This window comes from Pteropus medius, unplaced genomic scaffold, assembly GCF_902729225.1.
Source record: "Pteropus medius unplaced genomic scaffold, Ma_sr-lr_union100, whole genome shotgun sequence".
Classification (NCBI taxonomy): Eukaryota; Metazoa; Chordata; class Mammalia; order Chiroptera; family Pteropodidae; genus Pteropus; species Pteropus medius.
The window spans coordinates 22,192,430-22,215,551 of NW_024342471.1; the positions used below are offsets into that span (position 1 = coordinate 22,192,430).

The window sequence follows — 23,122 nt, forward strand, 5'->3', positions numbered from 1 at the left end:
CTTTTCCTATAACGAGGTTTCTCAGCCTCAGCACCATTACTGTTTTGGTTGCGTGTGGGGGTCGCCTCCTGTGCATTGTGGGATGTTGAGCAGTATTTCCGCTTCTACCCGCTAGATGCCCGTGGCACCCTCCCAGACTGGACAACCAAAAATGTCTCTAGATATGTGCTAAATGGTTCCCCATGGGCGTGAAGTCTCCCCCAGATTGCAGACCACTGGCCTGCAAAATAATCTTTCCAATGCACAGGTATGCCCCTGCCATTTATGTGTTTAAAACCTTTGAATATGTGCTTTTCAGACTTCCCGATTCACATTAAACCCCAGCACGCCAGCCCTTTAGAAGCCAGGCCTGGTCCAGCTGCTCCCGCTTTACGCTTTGTCTGTTTACCACTGCGGCCCACCTCGCCATCACGCTCTCCTATGTCTGCATCGCGCCAAACTGCGGTTTCGTGACTGTGAAGAGGGGGTTTCTTTTGCCTGCACATTCGCCCTTGGTCTCATAAGCCCTCGCATCCTTCACGACCCACCTTGGGAAGTACAAGGCCTGATTCAGGAGCGACGACGTCGCTGATCTTTTTCTGTACATCCATTTGGTGGCATTTGGTGGCTTAGTAAAGAGCGGTCAGGTTATCCGGGTTTGAATCCCAGCTTACCTGTTTGCCATCTGTGTGAACAAACGAACCTCTGGCGGCCTCAGCACTCATATCTACAACGGGATATAGAATAGTGCCAGCTGGTTGGAAATGCCATCAAAAATTTACATGACACAATTGATATGGAGTGCATAGAACCCAGTATCTGGGACATAATGAAGTCTGCTTGCTTAGAGTCAAATCCTGCCTCTGCCACTGCTTGGGAATTGTCCAGCCCTGGGCATGTTCATGACATCACTGTGCCTCGGTCCCCTCGTCTTTACGCTGGAGGTGGTGACATGGTTTACCGCAGGAGGTAGAGCTTTTGTTTAACGTGTGCGTATTGGGGAAGTCCGCTCTTGGCACTGGAGGCACGGTAGAGAACAAAGCATGCGACTCCCCGCCCCTGCTCTAGTGGGGAAGAGACAGACAGAAAGGAAATACGTAAGGAAAATCCACAGTGTGTTGGTACGACCAAGAAATGCACAGGAGGACATTAAAGCAGGCCAAAGGAGGTGGGCGTATGGGATGAGAGTGTCGCGATCTTAAATAATCGGGAGCGGCATCGCCGGGAAGGTGTTGTGTGACCGGCTGCGGACTGGGGCGTCTGAAGGTGGTGTGTTTCCAGGCAGGAGAGGCTCAGAGCATCCTCGCTTGGTGGGAGCAAAGAGACGCCTACATGAAATGGACTTTAGTTGGGCTTTGAAGACAAGAAAGACAGTAAATCGCACGCTGCCTTTATCGCAGTGGAGTTCTGCCTCTTCGCTGCGATGACCTCTCGTATCACAGCAGGCTGTGTTGGCGGAGAGGTGTGCAGGACACTCCGGAAGTTCCAAAGAACCGTCCGCCAGATAAGCAGGACCGAGTGTGCAGCTGTTTCCTTCCCATCACGGAAAGGAATCCATTTGTCTTAGAGGAGCTCAGAGTGCGTGGGAGTGGGACGAGAGCACACAGTCGGGCCGTATCTTGAGGAAAACGTGAATCAGAGTTTGTTCAGGCTGATTTTCAGGCAGCGCCGTCCAATATAACCACGCACTGGAGCCAGAAAGCACTGTCATGATCTGCACTGGTCCAGGAAGGGCGAGTTGGACCGCCCTCACCATCTGCCTCGAGTCTGTTGAAGGAAGGACGCCTCATGCAAGGGGAGGATTTGAAGGCCCTGATAAGATGGTTTGCAGGTGCCACTGAAAAGCTCGAGAAGCCAATATCCCTTCTCCACAGGCTGTAGAAGTATAACCTAAGCGGGCCCCTGTATTCACCTGTGCATGTTTTTTTTTTTCTTTTCTTTTCAGATCCTAAATAACTACAGTTAAAACTTGTAGTTATGATAACAGCTAGCTGGCTGTCCCTGCCGAGATGCCCAGGAAGAGACTGATGATGGTGTCAGGTCCCAAATGGCATGGTCCCCTTCTCAAATAGGCTACATGATGCTGTGCAACAGCTCACTGATGGACAAATCTACGTTAAAACCTGAGGATGAGGCTGTCCAGATATATAAAGAGTGTATGGTGGGCACTTATATCTGTAAACACGTAGAGTGAGATCTCAATAGTCGAACTTGCTCACTTGATTAAAATCAGTGGTTACACATTTTGAAATAATAAGTGAGTAAGATGCTGGTACTGTTCGTGATCAGCGTTTCCAGATGAACACAAAGCAGTATGGGGGTGGGAATAGAGACAGCGATCTCAGTGTTTATCTTAAATCTGGCAATCATAGGGATATGAGCTTAGGTTGACAAGCCAGTTGGATTAAAATGAATAGTATTTTGATGCAGATAGGAGTCCTCAGTGCATGCTAAGACAATTGCTTGAAAGGTGATTGGGAAACAGGATATTCACATGATGCCAGAGTCTCACCCAACTGTAAATACAAATGGAAAAATTGCTGTTTTGCTATGGAGAGAAATGACAGCTACCTCTACGTGATCAGACCGAGCCGCAGAAGCAGAAGGATATTCAGAGATTATGTGCCTTCTGATAGGAGACAGCGTGAGGCCCACACCATCTCTTCCTAAGTATTCTTAACAGAAATATTATCTGAATCTCATCAAGCCTTTTGGTATTAACTTCTATTTCGGAAGAAGTACAGGCGATAGAAAAATTAAGGGCGTCACGGAAAAGCAAACATTATCTAGAACATGGGCTATTCTACAGGAAAACTGACATGGTCTTTTCAAAATGATGCTATCATTTGCAAAATATGGGGAATGTTCTAAATTAAAAGTGCCTCCGATAGAAGAAAAGCAATGCGTGCATCTTCGTGGGGTCCTGGATCGGGTGATAGTGGAGGGGGTGTGAGCACAGCTCTGAAAGACATTTCGGGGATCTTTAGGGAACGATGAATATGGGATGGAAATGAGATGAGACAAGAATTCTTGCCTATTTTCTTAGTTGTGAAAATGACGTTGAGGCGAGGCGGGAGAACCTTACTACTCAAAAGAAATAGTTGCTGAAGCTGTAGGGATGATGTGTGTCTGGGCCTGCAATTTTCTTTTAAATGGTTCAAGCAAAACCAAGTGCGTATGCACAGGTGCGTGCATGGACACACACACTCATATGTTTACATGCATAGGCAGATAAAGCAAAAGAAAGGTGACAAAGTGTTAATAATTGTCAGTTCTAGATGCTTGATGTATATTGTATAGTTCTCTGCTGCGGGGTAGGGGCGGTGAGGATTGGCTCCGGGGAGCCCCTGTGGATCCCAAAATCCACGTACGTCTCTTACGTAAAATGGCATAGTACGGTATTATTCTTTCAGCTTTTCTGTGTTGGAAAATCTTCAAAATAAACTTCTAGCAAAGAAAATGATGAGCACAAAATTCCTGGAGCAAAAAGCAGAAGGCAGAAAAAAAAAAAATCTCCAAATTTTTAAGAAAATTTAAGAAGCATAAAAGAATTAGAAAGAATAAGATGACTGAAATGATTCCCACATGTCAATCATAAGGATTAATTTAAATTTATTTAACACCTGTATTAAAAGACAGTGGCTGAGATTGGTTAATGTCGTAATCCAACTGTGTGTTTCTTAAAGTCAAATAATATGTTTCTACAAGAGATAGATCTGAAATGAAAGCAAACAAAAAATTAAAAAACGAAATGGTCACCTGTACAGTGACATACTACACAGAAACCAGGACTTCTCACACACACGACGGCCTGGGTGAATCTTAGACACCGTGCTGGGTGAAAGACTCAATGCAGAAAAGTATATACAATATGATTCAATGTATACAAGGCTTTTTTTAAAAGACAGAACTAACCAATGGTGATGAAGGTCAGAGGAATGAGTGGTTTTATATGTGGTTGGTACTAACCCAGTGAGTGACTGAGATTTTTTGCTGCACAGGTGTGTATGTAGGTGAAAGTTTATTGGACTGCAGTCTTGAGATTTCTGTCCTTTACGTTCTTGATCCAGACTACCTGATATTTACATACCTGTGCCAGGTATCCCAAGCACAATTTCACAAGAGCAAGAGCTTGAGATATAAAATGTGGTGCCATGTCCACCCACATAAGCAAGTGGTTTTTGAAAAGCCGAGTTTTCTTCAACATTTTAAGCCAAGTAGAAAGGGCGATTTCACTTCAAACTGCCTTCTATCGATGTGACAAATACTTTATGTTTACTCAGGAATTAAGATTTACAGTCCTTATATTTTTTCTCTCTCCCAAGTGATGTACATTTAAAGATATCGTTTACACCTGGCAGAAATAGCTTTTAATGTGTTTGTCTCCAAAGCTGTTGTTATCTTTAGTTTTAGTCATTTGTTCATTTTTCAGCCAGTCATCTGTTCATTTATTTTTGGTATTTTTTTAAGGAGTGTAATATTAAGAAAAACATACCTATGTATAGAAGCCAGAAGTTCTAGCTTTTTGAGTGTGGCTCCACCCTCCATTCTGTCTGTGAAATCATAATTTTCTTCTCTGATTCTCACTCCTCATCCTTGTAATGGGTTTAATAACAGTACCAAGGATTTCCTTCTTGAGAAGTAGATTTATACTTGTTACTTTTAAGAAGACGAGTTGAGTGGAATCCAGCCCCTCCTTTAATTAGATGAATTCTACTTTAATATAATAAGACACTGTGTTAGATGCCGTTGAAAAATATTTTAAAAAATGATTTAACTACTAAAATGAAACTGATTACCAGTATTCTACTGTGTTATTATTACGTGTTTGACTAGAAAATCTGGTCTCCTTTGTGCTAAAAGCGGTATTATTATACAGCAGGATTTGAGGGAAAAAACTGGAAAAAATTCCTGGCCAAAAGGAAAGCAAACAGAGGGTGTATTAGCCAGCTTTGGCCGTGGCAACAATTCCCAATCTTAGTAGCTTATAGCAACACATCTTAATCTCCTGCCCTTGTAACACAAGGGGTCTGGGTTGGATGTGAGTGAGTTGAGCACAGCCGGATTAGTTTGACTCCACTGAGATTCACCTGTCTGTACATTCAGAGATTCAGGAAGAAAGAGGGGAATAGTCTCGAGGTGGAGGGGTGAAGCTCAAAGAGAGAATAACTGACCTAATTATAGGCACATTGAAGTCGTCCTCGTGGGCGCGGCGTATTAGCTCCTGTTCCATTGGCCAAAGCAAGGTGCACGACCAAGTCCAGACTTATCAGGAAAGAGTCACCAGGGCTGGGAGGGAACAGACGATTGTGAACAAATAATTCAATCTAGAAAAGGAAAGGAAGGTTGCTGTGACGTGTAGGACTTGCCTTTGGTCTGATTTTCGTAACTCCGAATCCTAGCGAAGAGAATCATTTTTGCCAAGTCTTATCTTTCTCTAATCTTTTCCACGCTCCGTGCTCAGAAACATCCTTTATGCATCACAGAACTTCCTATTTAGTGTTCATTATCTTTTGACCAGTGGAATTTTCAGGGAGCCTCTGTCTTCTCTGAATTTTGAGTTAGTCTAAGGATGGACTTGGCCCCAGGATGTACAAAATCAGATTAAACCTGAAGCTAACCTGGGCTTTGGAAAGTAAACATTCAGCGTCTAGAGAAAATCAAGCATTTCAAGGATCCTAAGTGACATTTTCAGGAAGCCATACGGATGTTTCCGGTCTTCTTTGATAGTGTGACTGGATTCTGTAAGCTTACATATATCTTGGAAAGGGAAAGGAAGGTTAGAAATTGAAGGCTGACATTAGCTTGAAAGACGTAACAGATGTTTTTTGCTTGTCTAACCTGGTCTGCAATTGTTTTAGCATGGAGAGTATATAAAAAGGTAGGTGAAAATATTTAAACTCTTTACACACCATATTTAATCACAAAATGACTCCCCCCCCACCCCCTAATTATCAGAACACTTCTGTTAGTAATGAAAATGTGTAACTGGATCTCATTTAAGACCTCTTTTGGAACGTTCTTTTGTCTCTTACATCATAATTCTCAGATTTATTTCAGGTTTTGGTTTGAAATGCTTTATTGTCTTTCTTAGAGAATGCAGTCATGAAATGACGTAAAAGGCAGAGCAAAAACAGATAGTCCTGTGTAGACGTGTGAGCTTTGGGATATCAAGTGGGAACCAAATCTTTACCAAGTTCCTATGTTCCTGCTTCTGTCAAGCAAATGGGAGTTGTTCTGGGTGACTAGATGCCCTTGAGGTCCTCTGGTTGTCACCTGAATTTTCTTTTTGAACAATTCATTGAAAATTTTGATGAATGAATGAATGCAAGGGAGATTCTCGAAGAGGGAATATGGTTCTACCGCAGTGGTGTTTAAGGAATTCTCTCTTTGATGCTGTTACACCTTGACGACATTTTTATATTGTATTTTGAATCTATATACAAAGCCATCATTACACACGTAGAGGTTATGGTGTGTCTGTTCTCTCGCACTATGAAAGAAAAATAAAATCTATGACTACAGAGGCTCAGGAGGGAGTTTTACTAAAAAGTTTTGAGCTTGGCAGGAAATAACTTCTACTGATCTGAGACATAAGGAAAAGACAAGAAATTCAAATGGAAGGTGAGTTAAAGGAGTTGTTTATTGCATGAGCATGATCCTGACTGTTTATCCTTTTGAAGTACCTTCGAGGATCCAATACCATCACTTGCGACAGTCAGATACACTTATGTAGCCCTCATTTAAAATGACATCCATACTAAATGAGAATCTGGATCTTAATAAAATCTGTGTTTGCTTCAAGAGCTTCAAAAGGGCCAAATTATTTCTTTGTAAAAGAAATATTAAAAAATATGTCCTGTCTTGGTTTTCTCATTTTCAAAATGGAGTGATGGTGGAAGTAAATACATCTCGTAGAAGTTTTATGTGACTTGTAAATATGCCTGCAAATGTTCGTTCTCGTAATTGTCTCCTTAACAGGCAGTCTGAGGTAGAGTCTGGTATGGATTAGCGTAGACTGCCATTCTTTCGAAAGTAAGGAGTGTATGTGTGGGTGGGGGCTTGTGGGTACGTGCACACATATACCCGCCGAGGTGGAGTTCTGAGTTGAGGACAGAACTGTTGCTTGAGGACCCGATAGTCTTTTCAACACCTAAAACATAACCTGCCTGCCCTGGGCACACTCAATCCCCTCCCCTGAGTGGGAGTGTTACGTCGTTATTATCTAGACCAATTTCTAAGATGGGTAATTGTGTTCTGACTCATGCAATTCTCCCTATGTTTCCTGATTCTTCAGGTGACTTATTCCTTCCTCTTGGCCCTTAATGGATATATAATGAAATGACACATTTCAGAGTCGTGGCTGTGTTTCAGATGAGGGTGGACAACTCTTATATAATGTCTCACTTAGAGGGTCAGAATAAATCCTGGGGCACTCACACCCCACACCCCACTCCTTCCTCCTGCCCCGAAAAGAAAGATCCTCAAATAGGAGATGACTTTTGGGCATGAAGATTTTTCTGTGCTGAAAGTTTTTAGAGCAAGTCATTAACGTTTCATTCAGACAGGTGAACACAGAATTGAGGTTTCATTTGTCTCGTTCAAAACTTGGTTCTGCCACATTTTGGCTGTGAACTTGGGCACATGACTTTGATCTTTCTCGGCCTCAGTCTTCATCTGGAAAATATTGATAATAATATCTATCTCGTAGGGTTTTTATGGAGATCAAACGAGACATACTTTATTAGAATAGTCGAAACACGGTCTACGGCATGTGATGCAGGCTCAATAAATGTCGACTCTCAAATTATTGTTTCTCATTGATTCAGTCCATCAGTAAGTTATTGATAGGTGACTCATGTCTTGCTGGGAGCTGGAGAGAAATGGACTAATTATAACAACAGATGATATAACACAACTTCGTGCAGCATGTATGGGAGCAGAAGGAAGGGAACAATTGATTCACACTGAGGTCATGGCAAGTTTCCCAGAGGAAGAGGGCCTTGCAAGAAAGGTGAAATTTTCCCAGAGAAAAGAGGCAGGAGAGAGAGGCATTCAGCTTGGAGAAGCACCATGCAAGTAAATTTGTGGGTGCATTTGTTCTTTTGTTTACCAAGTCCACGTGTATTTATCGAGTTCCAGTTGGGTGGCAGGCTTTGTGTCAGATTCAGGGGACACAGTTGTGTGCAAAATATATACTGTCCTGTCTAATGGAACTTATCACAGCAGAGGCAAGACAGGCACAACCATAACCCATAGCCGTAAGGGCTGGGGGTGGGGGCACGCGTGTCTTTGGATGGTATTGCCTGGAGACTCTGATTAGACAGGGAGAGAGGGGCGTGTTGTCCAGTAGGACTCTACAGGTGACTGAGAGTTAAACTAAGACCCTTAGGGTAAGTGGGAAGAAATAAGGAGAGAGTGGGGAAGGTTCTGTGCCAGGAGAGTCGTGGTGCCTTCTGGGGACTGAATAAAGTCCAGTGTAGCTGGGATGCAGGACTCATGGTGAAGAGAAGAGGCTGGTGAGTTAACTATGGGGAAAGCCGCAGAGGGCCTGAAGGTCATTCTGAGGATTTGGGCTTTTGTTCCAAGCGCAATGGCAAGTCTTTGAAGTGTTGCGTTTTTATGCATAGAAATGCTCAAATTGGAGTTGGGTTTTGAAAAGCCCCTCTGGATGTTGTGTTTTCCGTGAATTAATGGGGTTAAGAAAGCAGTGCGGTGACCAATAAGTGGTTGTGGCAAGACGATAGTGCCTTATGTTAGGGCAGTGGCACAAAAATAAATAAAATATAAACGGTTTCATCTGGTAAACTCCGATGGACTTGGCGTAGTTGGGGGGCCAGGCAGGTCGTGCCAAGCTACTCAAGAGATTGATTTGACATGCTTTTGGGGGACGCTGATGCCTTAGTCTGTTTGGGCTGCTATGACAAAAGGACCATAAACTGAGTAGCTTATAAACAACAGAAATTTATGTTTCACGGTTCTGGAACCTGGAAAACCCAAGGTCAAGGCACTGGCAGGTCCAGTGTCTGGTAAGAACTCATCTTCCGGTTCACAGTAGGCTGTGAACCGGAAGATGAGTTCCTGCTGTGTCCTGCTGTGTCCACGTGGCAGAAGGGAGGAAGGAGCTCGCTGGCCTCTCTTTTATAAGGTTGCTAATTCCTCTTGTGAAGGCCACACCCTCATGACTTAAGCACCTCCGAAAGGCTCCACCTCTTAATATAGTCACCTGGGGAGGTAGAGTTTTGACATATGAACCATGAAGGGCGCACAGACATTTAGTCTATAGCAATCTTTATATTTCGTGCTAATAAATTTGCACGTCTACTATAAAGAGCCAATGGAGGTTAAGAATTGGGGAAATGAAATAATTAGGTTAGTGTACTCAAGGAGGGTATTTCTTTCTTTCCTCATCTACTTCTTGAACCACGCAGTTATTGACTTTTGAGTAATAGATGGGAGAGATGGTATGACGTATTCTTTTGTAAAACACAAAGGAGATTTAGGAAGGAGAAGTTAAACTTGTCAGCGTAAAAGAGTTATTTATCTTGTACATACTCTACCCTAAAGCCACCTAAGCCTCAGAGGACCCAGTTATCACACCCCTAGAATGCCCCAGGGGGTCTGGATAGAACTGAAGGAGGGACGGCCATTTTGTAAACACAATAAACCAATATCCTGTGTGGGAGGGGAGGGGTTTATAAAAGTGTTAAGGGGACCAAGTAATCGTGAGAGAATGACTAAAAATAGAAATAGGAACCACAGTAACAGTAGCCAGGTGATACCCGGCAATGTTCTCAAATTCCTAAAACAGAGGGTCCATAACCATTGAGAAGCCGGGAGTTAGTCAGATGGGTGGGGAGCATTTCACAAACTGGTCTCTGTGTTGGAATATAGGACTTGAACCCTGAGTAGAGGACATTTTTGGGGTTCTGACACTCCATCTCTGACTGGCAAAGAGTGAGATAATTCAGTTATGAACCGGATTGTCTTTCCCACCTCTTCCTCGGGGGTCAATGTGTTTACGATCCTTACACTGGGGACATTCCGAAGGGACGGAGTATTTAAAGGCTGTCCGCAGTGATGGAGAGAGAGACATGCAAACAACCGAGAAGGTAGAGTTATGGGGGTGAAAACACTAAAACAAGCTTTCTACCTCCGGGCGATCGAGCATCTGCCACCTAACATGCTTCAGGAAGTTGAAAAGGGGAAGATGATTTGTTAACCTCCCTTGCTGTGTGTTCAGGATCCCACCGAAATGATTCATAGCTTTCACATGCACGTTTTGCTGTCAAGCCGTGTTCCTCTGTGATGCGCCTCCGACTTCCTGTGTCTCCCCTCGGTTTGGTGGCGTGACTGGAAGCATTCATTTAGCAAGTGTGACCCAACTTGTAACTGTTCGTTTTTCAGGTCACAGAACTCAACAATGTGAAGAATGTAGCTCGATTGCCAAAAAGCACCAAGAAACACGCCATAGGGATTTATTTCAGCGACGACACCTCCAAGACCTTTGCTTGTGAATCAGGTTGGTGTGAGGCAGGGAGGGCTTCTGTTTTTCGGCTTTTCAGTGGGACCAGGGCTGACAGGTTAATCTTTTGGACGTTTCCGCAGATCTTGAGGCTGACGAATGGTGCAAAGTACTCCAGATGGAGTGCGTAGGGACACGGGTCAATGACATCAGCCTCGGAGAGCCCGACTTACTGGCTACCGGGGTTGAGAGAGAACAGAGTGGTATGTAAAGAAAATTCTCTCCTTTGTTCTTTTGTAAAACTGTTTTGCCCCATATGATAAAACATGAGGCATTTTCATTATGCAGAATTTCTGGCTTTATAAAAAATGTCTGTAGAGGTCAAAATAACTATTTCACCTAAAATATGTTAATATTTCAGTGTATTTCTTCTCTTAATGTGTTTTCATGCATAACGTGAATATATCTACATTGATAAAATCAGCTAGAAATTTTGGGGAAACCTGCTTTGTGCCAGTTTCTGCGGGAGATGCATTAGAGTATTTAATTTTCTAGTAGCCCTATGGTAGAGGTACCATTTTACAGAAGAGGAAACTGAAGCTTAGAAGAACTAAAGATATTGCTACAATTTCAGTAACTAACATTTGATTCCAGACTATGCTCTCTCGGGCCTGTATTTAGAACACACAGATTTTACAGCGCAATGGGTTTTTGTCTTGCCTTTTTCACTTAAACATTTTATTGAAATCTTTCCAGTGTTTTTAATAGAGCCCAAACTCCACGAATCAAGTTTAAATCAAGTTCCATCAAATTTAAATCAAGTTCCATCAAGTTTAAACCCACCTAAATCTGTGATTTCTTTTTTTCCTTACTACTGAAACCCTTGAGCCAAATCTTTGAGCTCAACACGCTATCTTGGAATAAATCATTTCAAGTCATAATGACCAAAATATTCATGAACGCTTCGGCAAAAATCAGTGTTAGTTTACAGTATGAGAATGGAGATGAGGGATCATTTCTTTGTCTCCAAATAACTGAACCTTGCGACAGGCCCGTTTGGATCCCAGAGTTCTGCTTTAGCCTACTGACGTGATCCATGAGGCTATGTCACAACCGGGAGGCTGCGGGATCACCCGGCTTGGTTATGAACTTGGCAGAGGTGGAATCGGACTGACCCCTCCCGTGGGCTCATGCCCTGATTGTCAGTTAAAAACCCCTTCCCTCCCGGTTAGAATTCTGTGTCTTCATGACACATTTACAGGCTGGGAATGTTTTGGGTACACCGTATCTGCCATAGCTCACGGAGGTCTTAGACTGGGAAATTGAGCTACACAGTAGTTAAGTCAGGTGCCAGGGTGCCAGGCTCCTCCCTGGATGGGTTACCAAGTCAGGAGCACCTGGCTGGGAGGATGCACCATCTGCCTCGCAGTCAGATGTGCATGAAGCCAAACATAAAGAGGCAATCATGACAGGTTTTTTTTTTTTTTTCCAATCTATAAGAAATGCTCTAATCAGCACTTATTTTTCAGACTTATATTTGTGAAACGGCGTCCTGGTAGGGCTACATGCTGAATTGGCTATGCCTAGGACTTAGCCTTCAATGTTTCCGTGCCTCAGTTTCCTCTTCTGTCAAATAGGAATAAGAATACTTCTGGTATACAAGTGCTAAAGATTATTATGAAACTCAACCATGTCTTTCAAGGCACTTTGTTCATTTGTGTGACTTCGAGTCATCATTTAGTGGTCAGTCTGACCACTATTACTGTTATCATTCTTGATAACGGTGATTATAAAAGAAACTTTAAAGCATATAAACTGGTAATGGTCTCTCTTACTTTTTATTTAATGATGGAAGTTTTTCTTACTTGTTCCAGAACTCTCCAGAGGGAAATTTGCTCCATTAGAATATACTTGTAAAATAATAGGGACTTTCTAACAGCAAATATTTGGTCGTAGAGAGTTTGAAGTAACTTAGAAAACTTGAATAGAAGCATTTAATACATTTACAAACACAATCTTGGCATTTCTGTTTACTAAATTCAATTAAAATCTATGAAAATTTGAATGGCTTCTTTACTATAAAACAGTTACTTTAGAATGACATTAATATTATTAGTGCCATACTATTTTGCCAGATGTAGGCAATCTACCATAATGATGGATAGGTAAAAATGTGTTTGCCATAGTAATAATATTTTTGCTCATATTTTACTTAAAGATTTTTGACTTGTGACTTCTTAAATTAATTAATTTTCTAAAAATATAATAGAAATACCGTGATCGTCTCTATGGGGATGAAAATTTGATTGCAGTAGTAAGCCAAGAGCTTTATTCAGCATTATCTTAAATTTTAAGAATCATCTAAACAAGCAAAGCAAATTAATATTTCTTTCCAGTATTTGCAGAAGACAGCTCATTGTTAAAACTAGTTCAAATATATCCGTTGGCATTTTCCCAAACTGTTGGTCTGTGAAGTGTATGGTATTAGCATCGAGTTTTATTTAAAAAATTTGGGAAACAGTTTTATTCATCTAGTTATGAAAATTATAAGGTGATCAATATAACTTTAATATCATTAAGCCACATAACAATTATTTTGCACCTGCATCTCTTGTGAACACAAAAGTGTGGGTGTAATTAATACGTACTTGGAAGGAAAAAAAATTGTTTTTAATGGTTTCATTGCTTTAGTCGTTTATGGCCGTATAAATTTTTTTATTATGCAAATTTAACAACTCTAAAAATAGTCTTTGCTCATGTAAATAGTGTTTCGTGTATGTTGGCAGCCAGACTGTACAATTATTATGTGATTTAATACGGTCTTCATTAAAAAAAAAAATCGTTTCCTGGGACTGTTAACTTATGAGAAAGGTTTGTCTTTCTGAATATCCAATCGAAAGCTAGAATATGAGCTTGAATGATGTTGAAATGCCTCTTTGTTCCTACAGCGTCTTTGATGTTTTATTCCAGGGGATTTTAGACTAACCTTTTGTTTTTCTCCCAGAGAGATTCAATGTGTATTTGATGCCATCTCCTAACTTAGATGTACATGGCGAATGTGCCTTGCAGATTACATATGAGCACATCTGTCTTTGGGACGTCCAGAATCCCAGAGTCAAACTCATCTCTTGGCCGCTAAGCGCCCTGCGGCGGTACGGACGAGATGCTGCTTGGTTCACTTTTGAGGCAGGGAGGTGAGTTTCATGACCGTTTCTTCACGTTTTTGTTTCGTTTTGTTTTGTTTTGTTTCATTTCTCAGGTTCACATCGTTGGAGGCCTGGGTTTCCATGGGAGACCGCCATGCCATGCAGCATGCTTAGAGCAATGCGTAGAGCTGTGGCTATACGATGTCACGGGCCATATCATAAAATAGCCATTAATTGCATCTGGCTTTCTTTCCCATGGATGATTCTCATGTCTCATGATAGGAATTTTCATTATACCGTTTGCTTTCCTATCACGAACTGAAGTTGAACTAGGTGAAAATGGTAAAAATGGACCGTTCACTGGATCAAGCTGAACAGAGACTAGCTCCTTGGTTTTCAGGAAACGTCCACACTGTTATTCCATTTATGTTTGGTCACCTGAGCTGACTGGGGTAGGTTAGCAATACGAGGGACACTGTCGTATTTTGAAGTGGCAGGTGGTTGAGTTCTTTCTACCTATTTTTCCCACGGTGTAATGAATTTTTCTCACAGTAATACTGGAAGAGATGAATTCTGAAATGTGCTCCTTGCAGTACCCAGTAAGCATTTTTAGAAGACTTCTCCCTTTCCTTTTGGAAGTTAAGCTCGGGGAGAGGATGGCGCCCAGACATTTGGGTTGATCATTCCCTACAAAGAGATTTGTCTAATCAGTCTCTCAATTTCCTTCTCTCCTACCCTTCCTCCCTTAAATTTAGGCACTTTTTTTTTTTTTGGAAACCCTGCAGATAAATTTTATGTTTTAGAAATTTAAAGGACTAAATTTCCTTCTATATACAGAATCCTTCTGTATACGGCCTGACACTATATTGATGTTGAAAATGATCAAGTTGTAATTTAAACAAGAAGTGTTTGTTTGCAAAGCGAGCAGGAATATGATACTTGTTAGGAGGGGAGTAACAGGAGCTCTAAACACCTAGGACCCTAATTCGCCTGAATATATCACAGTTGTGCTCCACTCTGATTAATCTGTTAATGCCATTTTAAACAAAGTCCAGTTACTTAAAATTTGCTTTTCGGAAATATGATCATTTTTACACTCTTCAAACCATCTTAGAAAGTTTTTAAATTCTTCTTTCCCATACCTCTCTTCCCTGGTCTGTTTATTTTCAAGTACTGAAAATATAATTTCAAGCACTGAAAATATAATTTCGAGCATAGTATAATTTGGGGTGCAGTATCGAAGTGCTAGAAATGAGTCAGTGAACCTCCCAGTAACTGCAAAAGTCTTCATGTTAGAAAACACAGTTTTAATCTTCAAAGCAATGTACTTATTTTGCCAGAATTACTTATTTATTATCCTTATGGGAAAATCTCTACCTAGAAAATTAAGAATTTGTTTGGGAAGGTGAGTGTATGTCCTTGTTTGGGTCTCAGCAATTATTTATGTTTTATTAATTATAACCAGTGAAATCAAGGTATAAAAATGTTTTATAATAGAAAGACGTTTCTATTGACCATTACCCATATCATTCCTCAATTGTATTTCATATCGATGTGCAGGAGAATTCTGCATTGATCAGGACATTTGGGGCCTGTTTCAGGTAGCACTTATGCAAACGTGAATATTTTTCAATTGTTCTTTGGTTCACTATTTATAGGAATAAAAGTGTGGATTTTTATCATAATTTCTGAAGGCTCAAATTTTAGTAAAATTCGTAGTATCTCATGACTATTTGAAACAGTTTTTGAAATTATCTTAATCTTCTAGGTTTTACTATGACTATACCTTACACAAGTTTAACTTATTCATACTGAAATCTAGTAGAACTAAGGATCTCAGATCATTGTAAAGACTTTGATATTTCTCCTAAGTCATGTAGGAAACCGTGGAGATTTTTAAACAGGTGTGTGTGTGCGTGTGTGTGTGTGTGTGTGTGTAAGTGATGTGTGGAGGTGAGCAGATGTGGATATGGGGAGACACTGAAGTAGTTGAGGTAAAATAAATGGTGGATTAAAAGTATGGATGGATCGAAGACATAAATTTCAGAGTTATCCAGTGACCTTTGACCAAAAGCAATGAAGTGCTGACTTGGAAAATGAATTTTATTCCATGACTTGGTCTCTTTTTGGTCTGAACTTTTGGACCTTCCATCCAGGAATCTCAGCAATTAGATGATTGGAATACCTACAACCCATACCTCCCAGTCGCGTACCTCAAATATCGTAGGGACTTAGAAAATTTATTGATTTTAAATAGCATTTTTATTCAGTGCCATACTTGTGGGGCTGGTGCAAACTTGACATTAAATGATCGGAAGGGAAAGTATCTGGTTGTGTTCTTAGGATCTTAGTCGTTTCTCAAATAGCATGGTGCAGCGTAAGGAGAACTGATTCATAAGCCAGAGAGACCCTAGCTTCCAATCTTCGTTATTAGCTGTCGACCTTGGACAAAGTGTTTTACTTCCCTTATAAGTTTGTCCAAGTAAAAATTTCCTCCCAGGGTTGATGTAGGTAAAAGCAGCATTGCATGGAGACAACCTAGAAGAATGCCAATGCCGGTCTTCTCCTAAACAGTATTTTTGATATCTTATTATGATTACTTTTGGAGCTGGACTTGGGTTTGCAGCATATGGACAGTGTTAAACACAAGGCGCTATTACTCTTTTCTATTTTGCCTGAAACTCAAATAAAGATGAATGTTGATCGTTACCATCAAGATGCTCAGGATAATAAGATCATTTGTGTTCCCCCAAGCGTGAAGGTTTCATATCTGCCTTGCTTTATTAGTGAAGGTAATTTTTTTCTTGGCTATTTTTGGACATATTCAAAACAAGGCAGTTTCATATTAACTAATATAATCTCCTCCTTGTCTCACGTCAATAAATGAATAGGAGTTAAGTCTCTCTAGGCAAATAGTTTCCACATATCCAACATGCATCCACAAAGATTTTACAATATTTCCCTCCGGAACACAGAGCATCTTCCATAAGACCTGGGGCAAAGTCATGCTCATCTTCTGCCTCTCATGGAGATGGAGCTGAGTGGTTTGCCTGCTCAGTGTCTTCATTTCGCCCACCGAAGCCAACAATGGGGCATGTGCAATAAAACCGGACTGGGAGACGGATAAAGCTAAATTAAATTACAGTTCCTTGACATTCTGGCTGTGAGACCTTGAGTGAATCATCTAACTCCCTGAGCTTCCACTGGTCACCTGTAACATAGGTAAAATACATTTCATTATCTCACGAGGTCACCATGAAGATTAGTAAAGGTATGTGTACAAATACCTGTCATAATGCCAGGCACGTAGTAGGCAGTTGTGTCAACCCAAACTGACACAAGCAAGAAAGAAATTTATTGGCTTCTATAACCCAAGATCTAGGGAGTAGGGGTGGCTTCAGGCTTGGCTTTATTCAGAGTCAGCGATGACCCTAGATTTCATCTCTCAGTCCTGTTTCTTCTCCATGTTGGCTTCCAGGAGCTTTGGGACCTTCTCACCTCATCAGCCAATAGAAGAGGGCTAAGTTCCTGCCATGTGTCGACCATCGTATTCACAGTGTGTCGGGCGCTGTACTGAGCACTTTACACAAAGCACATGGGGTACAAATAGGGTGGGATCGTTCTCCCAAAACAGGAAGGGGGTACTGATGTCATCGGAAGAGAGATGGATGTGAAGTTTAAAAAAAAATGAACAAAATGAGTCCAATACGGCATTTAATAATTGCTCAAAGCAAATGGGGGTGAAGTGGTCATTTGACTGTAATTACCAATATCATACTGGGGCTGAGATACAGAATACTGGTTTCTAACCAGGGGAGATTCTGCTCCCAGGGACACATGGCGATGTCTGGAGACGTTTTTGCTAGTCACAGCTCAGGCAAGGGGCATCTGGTGGGTGGAAGGGCCAGAGATGCTTAACATCCACTCACAGAGTTATCCTCCGCCGCAGTGAATCATCAGGCCCAGTTATTCAGTTGAGAAACTGTGCTTTAGCAGACATCTCCACCATTGCAAATAATCACTAATATTTATTGAGCCCATTTTTATACGAGAATTGCTATACCAAGTATTTTACATACACCATCTCACTTAAGCCGCTCGATTATCATATGAACGAGGGAATATTACTCTTCCCATCTCAACCGGAAACCTGGGCATCGATGTGATGGATCCAAAGGCACGAGACTAGAAAGTAGTGGATTCCGAAGCCACACGCAGATCTTCTTACTTCTAAACCCTGTAGATTTTACGAAGGCTAATCATCATTCTGCAGGCAGTTTGCCTAGTTTTTAATTAACTTCTGCAGAGCTGCAGAAGAGAAGGCATACACTTAAATAGCCAGAGTTCCCTAAAACCATTTTGGATGAGCGTTTCAGATTATTACCTTTGTTATTTAAGCTGCCCAACAGGAAAAAGGGCATCCATCCATAAGCAGCAGACTCGTGAAGATATTAGTAATTTGAATACGCCTCCTGAGATATGCGCTAATGTATAACGTATTTTTAGTTTACTCTAATTCTGGAGCTTTCCATTTGTTACTTCGGTTCGGAATACAGGCACATATAGCTAGCTAGGGTCGTTCACCTCTTCTGAGCAGCAATGTCCTGATCACAGGCCGGTAGGGTCTTTGAGATGCTTTTTCTCCCCTGCTCCCCCCACTGTAAGCGAATCTGACCAGATGTCTGTTTTTCCTTCAAGAAATTCAGATTTGAAACATAAACTTTTAAGAAGGTACGATTGCGCAGTTAACTGCCATTCGGTGCCCCTGGCAATAAAGAACATTTGCTTATCTGGGAGACCGAGGCGTGTGTTCCTTAATTTGTTAGAGATGCTTCTAGTCTTTTGTTTGTTTCTTTCCACTCGAAGACCTGAAACTTCCGTGAAGCACATCAGGCTGGCGGGGGCTCTGATTTTCAGGGGACGATCCAGTCCGCAGGCGGCTCTGACTGTGGCATTCTTGAAATGTTTATTGTTTAAAGAAAGGTGGCAGGTGCCCAGTAGGTCTCCCCGTTAATTTTACAGCTGGCTGCTGAGTTCGCATGCTCCAGTGTCAGGCTCTGCCTTACCTCCTGACTGATTTAAATTAACACTCTGGGTTTAGCACCTGCGGGAGTGAGAGCAGCTCAGGTGACATTTGGCAGAATGTACCGAATAATTACCACACATGAGTGATTCTCTTTACCAGCTAGAGAGAGTCTCTCTCGTGCTTTTGACATTGTTTTAAGAGAAACTTTTAGGTTTGCCAAGAATATGTGAAAATCGACATTGCATGGACAAATGCTTTTCCTTAAATGGAGTGCACAAATTTGTGAAAAAGCTTTTTTTGGATGTAAAGACATCTGAACTGCCTTGGAAAAGAAACCATTTGTGTCCTGTGTACATCACTCTAAAAACGAGGCTAATTGGGGAAATAACTTTTCCTTGGCAAAGAAAATGGTTTTCCCCTCTGAATTATAAATTTACGGGTAAAAGGACAATTATTCTGATATAAATCTTTAAATTTTCTCTATTTGTCTTCTGGATTCTAAGCTACTTAATAATCTCTTATTTCTGAATATTTTATAGAGCATATATTCATTAAAGGATCCAAAGCAAATTAAATAAAATGTACCCAATTCTCCCTACGGTGTTGAATAGATGGATTTGGATATAAATGCACTGGATCTCACACACAGGCTTGCTCAGGAGAGGTGAAATTCTCTTGTTTTGAAAGAAAGCAGAAACTACTGTTGTGCCATTTATATGGCCATTCTTCTTGGATAGCATTTATCCCCCCCAAACTTTTCATTATAAAAGTAACACGCATTTATTATAAATATTCCGTTAGTGGAGACATGCACGGATTCAGAAGGAAGAGCTCCTTTTCCACTCCACAGAATAAGCTCTTTCATAATCATCTTTAATAATTCTTTCATTATCACATGGCTGTTCTTTGCCAAACAACGTGCTAGATATAGAGGTGCAAGGACAGACCAGACAAGGCCCCACCGTAAGAAGCTTAGCGAGGTCCCCTCTGAGCTTCCGTGATTACAGCCCCCGAAATCCCTAAGGGAAAGGATGACTTAAAAAATTAGACACTCATCAATGCATCCTGTCTCGTGGTCTTTTAATATGTACCTTTTACTTTATATACACTTCCAGCTTTATTGAGATAGTTGACACATACCATTGTTTAAGGTATACAGTGTGATGATTCGATACATGTGTATATCGTGAAACGATGACTGCAGTAAGGCTAGGTAACGCTTTCATCACCTCACATAATTACCTTTGTGTGGTGAGAACATTTAAGATTTACTCTCTTATCAAGTTTAAAGAATACAATAGCGTATTTTTAACTATAGTCACATGTTGAATTTTAGATCCCCGGAGCTTACACATCTTCTGAATGGACGTTTGTACCTCTGACCGACATCTCCCCATTTCCCTCACGCCACATCCCCGCCGCCCAGCCCCTGGCACCCACTGTTCTACCCTGTGTCTCTACGAGGTCAGCTATTTCAGATTCCACGTATCAGTGAGATCATATAGTATTTGTCTTTTATCTGTCTTATTTCACTTGCCATAATGCTCTCAAGTTCCATCCACGTTGTGACAAATGGCAGAATCTCCTTCCTTCCTTTTTTACGGCTGAATAAGGTTCCATTGCCTATATATGCTACATTTTCTTTATCCACTCACCAAACAACGTAGGCTGTTCCATGTCTTGGTTATTGTAAACAATGCTGTAGTGAACACGGGGGTTCAGGTATCTCTCTGAGAGAGTGCTTTCGTTTCCTTTAGATATGTACCCAGAAGTGGGATTGCTGGGTTATATGGTGACTCTGTTTTCAGTTTTTTTCAAGAACCTCCATACGTTTTGCATAGCGGCTGCACCAATTTTTATTACCACCAACGGTACACAGAGATTTCGTTTTCTTCACATGCTGGCCAACAGTCTTTATCTCTCGTCTTCTTTTATATAAAATAGCTATTCAAGTAGGTGTGAAGTGATATCTCATCACAGTTTTGATTCCCCTGATGATTAGCGATGGTGGGCATTTGTACCTGTCCGCCATTTGTATGGCGCGGCCATCTTATTGTAGGCGATGGCTCACTAGCATATGTGACTACTTTATATTTGATGGTACCTCAGAATTCTAGAAAGGTCTAGCAAAAAACGAGTCACTCCTTCTATCGGATAGTCACTCAGTTCTGAGCACTGTGGGTACAGCTATGAATAAAACATCCAAGTGTTCTATCATTATGAAACGTACTCCCTACAGAAGAGGGGATACAGACAATGACATTGAAAAAAGTAAAATAGGTGTCCGATGGTATAAGTCCTACAGCAATAAATAAATAAATAAGTAAATAAGTAAATAAATAAATAGGTAGATAAATAGATAGATAGATCGATAGATAAATAAATGAATAGATGGTTAAATACATAAGTAAGTAAATAAATAAATAGATGGATAAATAAATAAGCAAATAAATAAATAGATAGATAGATGAATAGATAAATAAATAACGTTTAAAAGACAGTGGCAAAGGAGAGGTGCCGTTTTAAACAGGAGAAGCGGGACTGACCTCGCCGAGTCAGTGATGTATGAGTAAAGACCTAAAGGAGGAGAGAGAGAGTGAGCCATGTAGGAATCTGGAGGGAGAGCATCGCAGGCAAAGGGAGGTGACTGGGAAAAGGTGCTGAGGGGGACGTGGACCTGAGTGTGCAAAGAAGAGGCGGGAAGCCAGCGTGACGGGAGCAGAGTAAGTGAGGGGGAAGCAACATGTGCTAAAGGTAGAGATGCCTCAGGGTGAGGCCAGGTGGGGCTTGTAGACCATCGTAAAGATTGTCAGGCTTTTCATCTTGGTCGGATGGATAGCCAGCGGGGACTGCGTGGAGCTGGACGGCTGCAGAGTTTGAAGGCACAGTCCCAAGGCCGTCCTCACTTCTGATGCCAGTTGCAAGTTCGGGGGTCCCCACAACCACCTAAGTTTAAATCATTTGCTGAAATGACTCTCAGAGCTCAGCAAAAACTATGAAATGCGTGGTTATAGTTTATTACAGCAAAGGACACAGAGAACATCAGCGTAAGGGGTGGGGTCCCCCAAAGTTCCAAGTGTGGAGCTGTTAGCTTCTTGTGGAGTCAGGCCACTGTTACCCTCCTCACCTCAGTTTGTGACAATACTCTCTGTGCTGCCAACCAGAGAAGCTGTCCTCAGCCTCACAGTTCAGAGATTTTAGTGGGGCTCCATTCTGTGTGATTGATGACGTATTGATTGCCCACATGGTTGATCTCAGTCTCCACGTGATGCCACGTGACCCAAAGCCCCAGCCTGACTCGTTTTGTTACTAGCCTGAGGACCCCAGACCAGCGTGGGGTTCTCCTCCCGAGAGCCCGTGGCAGAGGCCAGCCCCCTCTGTTTGCACAAGTTAAGCTCTTTGCTACACAGGAGTGTTGAGTAAAGAAGTGACGTTGTCTGACATTTTTTAATAGAGTCTCTCAGGCTAGAGCCAGTTCGGAGGGCGTCATAGGTCTCACAGCGAGGACGGGGTGGCTGCACGCGTGTTGGTAGCAGTGAACATGGGCTTAAGTGTTTGGCTACCGGTATGTTTTGTAGGTAAGGCCCAAAGTGTTTATCGACTGTTTGGATTTGGGTTAAGGAACGAAGAAAGGTGTTCATGAACCCCACCTCCCTCCGCCCCCAGGAGCAGCTAAGGCTGCAGGAAAAGGAACGGGAGGGGGGACCCCAGACTGAGGATGATCTGACTTCAGTTTTGGACATAGTCTCGTCAACGCTTCTTCGGCAACTTTCCTCCTCGACTCAACCGGCTCTTCAGTCTGTCAGGATTACCGAGGCTACGTAGATGCTGTGTTTGGGTCTAGAAACAGTGAGAAGCGCTTCGGTTTCAGCTTCCTGCTTATAAACCGCTGCAGCAGGAAGAATGAGTTCAAATGCTTTTCCGAGAGGAGGCGTTAAATCTAGGTCATGGCGTAGCCCGAGAAAGCAGACAGGGGAGACGAGCGTGATCTTTCTTGGATTTTACATGTTAAGTGGTTAAGAACAGATGCACCTCATAAAATCTCACTGTCTCGTACTAGCCCTGTTCTGTGACTTCAGATAATTTTTTTTTTCTTTCCGCAAATCTTCGAGTGCACACACATCAGGGTTAGAATTTCTGTCTAGAAAGTGATAAGGACACATTGAGGAGACCTTGATGATGAAACCCCGGGAGAAAAGACATTGTGTGGCAATGCCCCGTGTGAACTGGGACCTTCATCTTTATCCCACGCCCTCGGCTAATAAGCTCTCTATCCTATGAGGCGTTGCTAACACTTCTGAACAGATACCACGTTACCTCACTAAAGCTGGAGAAATAAAACACCCCTGTTTTTTTTGCCTAGTTTTATTTCGTGAAAGCTGTTTCTTTTCTTAAAAGGAGACTCATATTTCTGAACAAGGGAAGAGGTTTATCGTATTCTGTTTCCACACGCCCTTCAGCCCCAACCAGAACCCTTCCCCAGCCACACATTCCGTTCCCACGCCC

At 41.9% G+C, this 23,122-nt stretch overlaps 1 protein-coding gene across 2 annotated transcripts in view; it reads left to right on the forward strand.

The window, feature by feature from the left end:
- Nucleotides 1–23,122, forward strand: part of DOK5 (docking protein 5) — a 127,023-nt gene that overhangs the window by 68,538 nt on the left and 35,363 nt on the right. For both annotated transcript variants that reach the window (XM_039864661.1, XM_039864662.1), the window contains 3 exons: nt 10,387–10,501; nt 10,588–10,707; nt 13,449–13,638. In XM_039864661.1, coding sequence (XP_039720595.1) covers nt 10,387–10,501; nt 10,588–10,707; nt 13,449–13,638 — 425 coding nt within the window. The remainder of the gene's footprint in view (nt 1–10,386; nt 10,502–10,587; nt 10,708–13,448; nt 13,639–23,122) is intronic.